Source organism: Equus caballus, chromosome 11 (genome assembly GCF_041296265.1).
Source record: "Equus caballus isolate H_3958 breed thoroughbred chromosome 11, TB-T2T, whole genome shotgun sequence".
Classification (NCBI taxonomy): domain Eukaryota; kingdom Metazoa; phylum Chordata; class Mammalia; order Perissodactyla; family Equidae; genus Equus; species Equus caballus.
The window spans coordinates 40473427-40481504 of NC_091694.1; the positions used below are offsets into that span (position 1 = coordinate 40473427).

The 8078-nt window shown below is 45.4% G+C and overlaps 1 protein-coding gene and 1 long non-coding RNA gene across 17 annotated transcripts in view; one reads left to right on the forward strand and one right to left on the reverse strand.

Annotated features, from left to right (window-relative positions):
* RHOT1 (ras homolog family member T1) overlaps nucleotides 1-1178 on the reverse strand; it is a 56685-nt gene extending 55507 nt beyond the window's left edge. For 8 of the 16 annotated variants that reach the window (XR_011422713.1, XR_011422712.1, XM_023651639.1 and 5 more), the window contains exon 1: nucleotides 924-1148. Coding sequence is in view for 6 of the 16 variants with exons in the window: in XM_023651639.1 (XP_023507407.1) it covers nucleotides 924-999 (76 nt within the window). In the remaining 10 variants the exon portion in view is untranslated. Of the gene's footprint in view, nucleotides 1-392 lie in introns of all 16 variants that reach the window. The other 8 variants (XM_070225731.1, XM_070225724.1, XR_011422714.1 and 5 more) reach the window with 7 other exon arrangements.
* On the forward strand, nucleotides 627-5325 carry LOC106782868 (uncharacterized). The gene is made up of 3 exons (XR_011423369.1): nucleotides 627-761; nucleotides 4730-4794; nucleotides 5051-5325. It is a non-coding gene; the product is annotated as an uncharacterized lncRNA (long non-coding RNA).
* The last annotated feature ends 2753 nt before the right edge of the window (nucleotides 5326-8078 follow it).

The window sequence follows — 8078 nt, forward strand, 5'->3', positions numbered from 1 at the left end:
TGCACATGATATCAAGACGTCCCTGCTGTGCTGTCCCCAAGTCAGCGAACAGAAGGCATTTCTCCTTTACGGTATTTTCAAAAGGTGAAATCTAAGATTCTTCAGGGGGTCTCGTGGGTGTGTCTGTTTGGAACTCATGCGTGCCTGCTGTTATTTATAAATCAATTACTAAGTAGCTATGGAACAAATAATGCTTAAAAAGAGGAGAAGGAATTAAGCCTTTGGGTAACAATACTTCTCTCAACTAAAGGACCCTCCCCAGATAATTATCCACTCACTAAGCACTTGTGTAACTTGCATAACTGGAAGTTGAGTAAATTTTTGAAGAAACATGGAGTGTACCAGGAGTTATTCCAACGCAAAACAGGAGTATCGCTTAAAACGTTCCATACCTTAACGTCCATGCCTAGAGAGAGGGAAGATCCCGGGCGCAAAAAAATGCAGAAAGCTGACCTTGCCCGCAAGTCAAATAGTTCTGCACCCCTCCCCCTAGCTTCCCAGGGAGCCGGTTCACGCCATCCCAATTGGTCAGTCTGCCTGTTCCAGCACCTGCCTGGCAGTGACAAGGGAATCTCCACGGAGGACGAGAGGGTCTGAAAGGAGGCGGCCTCGGAAACGCTGAGGCCCACGAGGAAAGGATGAGAAGAAGAAAAAGAGGAGAGAACCTTCGGAGGGATGAGGCCGAGCGGTCAGAGGCTAACGGGGACCTGGCTTGGGAGGACGACTGGGGGACAGGAGACGGAGGTCTTAGGAGGGCTCAGGTGAGATGAGAGGTGGAGAGCCGCCTGCAGACAGCCGAAAGGGGAGCGCTAAAGGGCTGGGAGGCCTGGGGGCGCGCAGGGAGGAAAGCGGGGCGGCGCGGGGCGAGCAGGCCCGCGGCGGCAGGGGCTGCGGAGGCTCGGCCGCCCGGCGCGCGGACTCACGTTCTCCCACCAGCAGGATCCGCACGTCTTTCTTCATGTCTGCGGCTCGCAGGGGCCGGGCTCGGCCCGCACGCATGGAGCGGACTCCTCTCGCCGGGAGCGCCCACCCCGCGGCGCCGCTCTCCCCGCGCTGCCGGCGCCGCCTGCCAGCCTCCCCTGCCGCTCCGCCCGAGCCTGGGCCGCCCGGGCCCGCCGCGCCGCCTCCTCGGCTGCTTCCCCGCTCGGGAGCCGGGACGGCGCCAGCTCCGCCTCCTCCGGCTCCGCGGGCGGCGGCGGCGGGCCGACGGGGCGCCGCGAGGGACAAGCGCTTTCAGAACGCGAATGCGAACGCGCTCCGGCCCTGAGCAGCGCCCCCGCGGTCAGGCTCGCCGCTGCGCAGACCACGGGGCCTCGCCCACCCTAGTCTGGGCACACAGCTTTGGGTCTGGAAGTGAACGGCAGATTCGCTAGTGAGATTCGCCAGTGAGATTCGCCATTTATTTTCCAAAATAGGGGCAGGAGAAATTCCTCGTCCAAGGTCACATAGCTAGAGCTTGGCAGTGACTCAGAGCGGGAATATTCTCATCCGACTATAAACCCCAGGTGGGCAGTGATCTGTCTACCTCGTTTTCAGCAGTATCTCCACCTTATTGGACGTAGCCCTCGTTAAAGCCTGGTTGAGTAAAGGATGACGTGACTCCCAGGATGGAGCTCTTTCCACTACCCGAAGCCCACCACCCGAGCTGCTTTTTACCTGTGATGCTTGTAAAATACAGTTCTAAATTATGAGATTCGTTTTTACACTATCTATGTAAACAGATTCATTTCTTAGCCAAACTAAGTGACTTTCCTCTCTCTACTTGGTTTACTTTCGGCAAGGTCTTCTGATGCTTCTCTTTACATGGGCCTGCCCAACACGTTGCTGGACACTTAGGTGGCACTGGATAACAAACTCTTACTGACTTTCCTAACATTCCCTTAATGTCCTCCTGACCCTCTCAATCTGGAGGAATTTTTTGCTATATCCCTAATGCTAGAACAGTGCTTGACACACAGTGGGAGACAGATAGATACATAGATAGATATAGAGATATATACAATAAATGATAAATGAGGAAACACTACCTGTGCATAATGTGCCTTTTTTCTGTCTTAAATATTACATAATGAATTTTTTTTTTGCAGAAGATTTTCCCTAAGCTAACATCTGCCAGTCTTCCTCCTTTTTTCTTCCTTTTTCCACCCAAAAGCCCCAGTACATAGTTGTGTATAATTGTAAGTAAGTTCTTCTGATTCTTCTCTGTGAGCCACCACCACAGCATGGCTACTGACAGAAGAGTGGTGTAGTTCTGCTCCTGGGAGCTCAACCTCGATTGCCTGGCATGGAGCCCACTGAACTTTAACCTCTAGGCCATCAGGACTGGCTCCATAGTGAATTTTTAAAGGAAATAAAATGTGCATAATACCAAAACCCCTTTCTCATAGGAGAATCCACATGGTATGGTGCAGCAGATAAGAGCTGCTGACAAATTGCCTGGATTTGACTTGAGCCCATCACCTAATAGTTGTGATCTTGAGTAAGTTCTTTTACTTCTCCAAGCCTGTCGCTTCTTCTGTACCATGGCGGTAATGATGACAATACCAATCTCTTCAGGTAATTGTGAAGAATAAATAATACGCATCAAGCATTTGGTATAGTGCCAGACTCACCATTGTTATGTTTGCAACAGTATTTCACCATCTTAGTTATAATATGTCTCTCAGGAGCATAGGGGAGGAAGCCCTTCCAAAAAACACTCTCTCTGTGATATAAAGAGGGAGACAGGAAAGACACAGTCCCTGCTCACTGAGAGATAATGAAGTCACAGTCCAAGATGGATGCAAATCAGACGGATGGAAATGTGAAGTTCAGAAGGCTTGATTACCTGATCTTTCAGGGAACAGCAGTCCTCAGAATTTTAGTATCACGAAATGTTTGAGCTGAAAGGACCCTTACAGAGCACCTCTCCCAATCCCATCACTCTGTAGGTAAGAAAAGCAAGACCCAGAGAGATACTGTGACTTGCCAAAGGCGGTACAGCTGAGACGCAGGCCTGGCTCTGGCGTCCGTAGAGCCTGACTGGGCAAGTCTCATCACCTCACTGTGCCTCAATTTCCTCTCTACCAAACGAAGACTATAATCTCCTCCCAACCCTGTACTTTGTGGAGTCGTTTGGAAGATCCCAAGAAATAATGTATGTGAGAAAGCTTTTTATTAAAAAAAAATAAATTAGACAAATATCAGGTCACAAAGGACAAAGGCCTTTCAGAGAAGGGCAAATTCTTTAGGGCACTGCTCACTCCCAGCAGGACTTTGCAGGGAATTTTGATCCCAAGAGCTCTGGATCAGCATTGCCAGCGGATGGCAATGTTCATTCTGTGGGACTTCTCCAGGAGTGTAAGAAGAGACAAGGGCTTTGTGGAGTTGTGCATGAGCCCTGGGTAATGGCTATGGCATGGGGAAATGTCTGGAAGGGAGGAGACTGGGAGGAAGAATTTATTTGGGGGGAACATCACAGAGATAATACTGCACACTCCTTTGTAAATAAAACTTACTTAAAAATGGAGACTCAAGGGCTGCAGAAAGGAGACAACCAGCAAGCACCTCCAGCAGGCAACAACTAACGGGTTGGTACAAAGGGAGGCCAACACTCACCAAAGCTGGAGGCAGGGCGTCCAACACGCAGGAGTGTGCCTCCCGGGCAATGTAAGTTTCTTTTGACAGACCCTCTCCGTCTCCTGACCAGCTGTACTTCTGAAATTTGGGCTCCCTGCCTTGCCTTGAGCTTTATGCCCTTCTCATAATGTTAGCAGACATGCATCAGGGGTCACTCTGAAGTTTTCTGAAGCTCAGGTGGTGGGCTTTGGGTAGTGGAAAGGGCTCGATCCTGGGAGTGAGACATCCTTTACTCAACCAAATGTTATCGAGGGCTATGTCCAACAAGGTGGAGATACTGCCTAGAAGAACCTCAGGAGTGAAGGTCTGACCTCATCGGGCAAATTGCTTAAGTTCTCTGTGCCTCATCTGCCAAATGGAAATAACACTTCATGGGGTTGTTATGAAGATTCAGCGAGTTAATATAATTGGAAAACATATTAAAGGAAATAGTGCCTGGTACATGGTCCGTGATATATAAATGTTGGGTAAATAAAATAAATTGTGAGGGAAGTGACTTCTGTACACCTCTCTGAGCCTGAGAATAGAGCCACATGATGACACACACTGCAGCAAAACATGAGCCAGAGAATGGAGTTGTTGGCAGTGAAATTTACAGTTGGGATAGAACAGATTGATTACTGTATATTAAGTAGATTGAATAAAGCAAAGAGGACAGATTGGGATCTAGAAGGCACTGATGGAATTTTCCTCTGGAATGCTGCTAGAAAGGAGCTCTACCTTCACAAGACAGACTTCATGCCTCCTCAACTGTGCAGTAGACATAAGGAGGTCTGAACAAAGTACTTTTGCCAGAAGCTAAGAGGATCCATCTTTTATGCCTATCAAAGGAGAAACTTGCAACCCAGGCTCTCTCTGAGTCTCAGGACAGTGGAATACCCGGGGGCATGCTGGGTAGAAGATACAGTGTGTGTTAAATGACTGACATTGGGTGGAACAAGAGGCTGGTCTCTGATTGGTGAGTTAAACACAGTCCTGGGCAAGAGGCCAAACAAGACAGGTTGGCATCAGCCCCACTCTTCAGACCCATCTATCTTTGATCACTTAAGTTAAACCCAAAGCAGCATCCATTATCTGCCCATTCTTCACTTTTGCCTCCCGTTCCTTCCAGGAAGACTTCTTCTTCCTGCCAAGCCTGCTCTGGTGGAACGGAAAAGTCCAGCAGTTTGATTCAGGGTAAATATTTTATCTTGCCTTTTAATGCTCGTGTTCTTGGTTCATTGTTCAAACATCCATGTCCTCTGCATAGTCACATGGATCAATCTCTAGAGGACACAGATTCTGTTTGCTTGATTTGGCAGCAAGACACATCACTCAGCACAATTACTTATTAAAAGGCGTTTGATTAAAACTAACCGTGTTGAAAGTTTTCCAGACAAGATCCTCATCTGCTGATAAGGTGACATCTAGTTTTCTTTTTAATTTTCTCGAGCTCCTTTCAGATACAAATTGTAAAACAAATACCCTCAATGAAGAAAGAATTGATATTGAGAAGGCTCTCAGACCATCCCCCCTCCAGCTGGCCTGAATTCCCCATGGAATGGTGAAGAGCATGGGCTCTGGAGTCTCCATTTCATCTCCAATACTTTGCTTGCTGTGCAACATTGGGCAAGTTACATGGCCCCTCTGAAAAACGTAAACCTCATCTGCAAAATGGAGCTATCTCATAGGACTCTTTTGAGAACTAAATAAAATAATACAGGTAAAGCATTTGTCACATTGCTTAACACATAGTTCATGCTAACAAATCACCCTTAACAGCTGCATTCTTAAATTTGGAATTCACTTGCTGACTTGCATTATCTTTCCAAGGGCAAAGTGGTTAGCCTGCCCACCCAAATTGTAAACTCTGAAAGGCAAAATGAATTCAATACAATTTTTAATCACTGTAGAGACATTAAAATTTCTGCTGACTTATTATATATACCAACCAGTGAGTCTCAAAATTTTTTAGGCCACAGGCTATTTCTGCAAAACAAAAAATTCCATAGGATAGTAAATTTATAATTTCTGTTTATCTCTGCAAAGAAATCACCACAATTAAATATATTTCAAGAAAATAATCCAAAAGAAGAAATATATATATATATTCTACTTATAACAACATTACACAATAGTTAAAAATGGAAAAACATACAGAGGAATAGCTAAATTATGACAAAATTATCGGAACTTTTGCAGTCATTAAAACTGTTGACTATTAAAGATATGGAAAAGTATTTACAAAATAACTGAAAAAACAGAAATATAAAATCATATATACAGTTATAACTGTACAAAAACTAGTATGGTCTATTTACTTATGCAACTTTTACCCACTATACTTTTGCAATATTGAATTTTTATAAGCATGCACATGGGTTAATTGGATAATTAAAAACTAATGCACATACACAAATATTAGATGAAGAATACAAAGAAAAGAAAAAAATGCATTAAAGATTATAAATTAGGGGCTGACCCAGTGGTGTAATGGTTAAGTTTGCATGCTCTGCTTGGGTGGCCCAGGGTTTAATGGTTCAGATCCTGGGCACAGACCTACACACTACTCCTCAAGCCATGCTGTGGCAGCATCCCACATAGAAGAACTAGAAGGACTTACAACTAGGATATACAACTATGTACTGGGGCTTTGGGGGGAAAAAAAAGAAGATTGGCAACAGATGTTAGCTCAGGGCCAATCCTTAAAAAAAAAACCTATACCACCTTCATAGGTAACTCTGCCAAGATGACTTTAAAAAAAAAGAGATTGGGGGCCGGCCTTGTGGCCGAGTGGTTGAGTTTGCACTCTCTGCTTTGGTGGCCCAGGGTTTCACCAGTTCGGATCCTGGGCGTGGACATGGTACCGCTCATCAGGCCACACTGAGGCAGTGTCCCACATAGCACAACCAGAGGCACTCGCAACTAGAATCTACAACTATGTACTGGGGCGCTTTGGGGAGAAGAATTAAAAAAAAAAAAAAAAGATTGGCAACAGTTGTTAGCTCAGGTGCCAATATTTAAAAAAACAAAAGAAGAAGATGGTGGACTCATGTCCCAAAGACCATCTTAAAGAAGCACAAAGTTTAAGTAGTTATATAGGGCTAGTGGGCTATGAAAGAGGGGCTCAGGAATGTTGACAATCTGGCATCGGTGACTGGAGACATCATACCAGATCTTTCAGTTGTCATCGATGATGGATGCCAGCAGAGATGTTCTTCTCTGAGGAGGTCATCATATTCCTAAGACTCTCAAAAGAACAAAGTACCATCTATCACTACAGAGAGGTACATGCATCAGCCAGGATTATAAAATCTACAGAGTATGCATGTTTCCTGGAGGGTAGCTATTTATCACCTAGGCTACGTGCAAAGTTGGTTAGAGGTTATTCTAAGTTACAATATGGCTTCCCTCATGTCAACCTTGTCCTAGGTGGATATCAAGAGCAGAGGTAGGAAGTGAAACTTTCTGCTGTAGGCACCGGGGAGCACGGGGGCGTTTTAAGCAGAGGAGCGACGCGATCTAATTTGTGTTTTGGAATGCTCACATTAGCAGAATGAGAATAGATGAGAAGAGGGTTCTGACTAGAGATAGAGGGGCTTGAATTAAAATAATCCGGGACAGAAGTGATGAGAGTATGCCCCAGAGTACAGATGCAAAGGGAAGAGGAGGGGCCGGAGCTGAGATGATTTGAGAAGGCAGAATCCAGTGTCAGAACTTGGTGACTAATTGGACAGAAGGAGGTAAGAGAAAAGATCTAAGGCAACTCCCAGACATTGTGTCCTGGAGATTGTCACTGATCAGAGTCATAGGTTTCCTCCCCTAGGACGTATTTATTTGGAAAAATAAAGGTGAAACAATTTCACCCAGCAGGGAAGGGAGACACAGTCTTCCCTACGGCAGCAGACCTCTTAGCATCATGCTTCCCAAAGTGACGGAACAAGAGAAATTATAGATGGCGCAGGGACACTGGAAACACTGACTCTCGTGGCCAGAAAGTTTTTCCCTTTTCTATTATCTTTCTATCCAGATTAAGTCAAACTAAAAACCTCCGAAACCTGTAACACTTGACAATCTCCTTTTGAGAGAGAGAGAGACAGCACGCATGGACGAGCGAGCTCTGGAGCAAGCCTCAGATTCCGAGCCTTAGACAGACGACAGCACTAAGCTACTCGCATTGTTTCGTTGTCCTTGAAACATATAGTTAGGGTTACCTTTCTATTTAAGACACGTGATTCTGATTTCCATTTACACAAATTTTTAGAAGTTTCCCTTTGAAATAAATGTACCTGAGGGGGGAAGAGGGAGTTGGTTTAGGAAAAAATACTAAGTAAAAAATGGTATGGGAGATATACAGATGTAACGAGAATCATGGCACATGAAAAGCTGAAGTTTGAGAAACCCTGTCCTAAAAGAAACCTATGGCTGGTTAGGAAGGGAAATCCCAAATCAAAACCAATCTTCAGCATAACCTATGTATA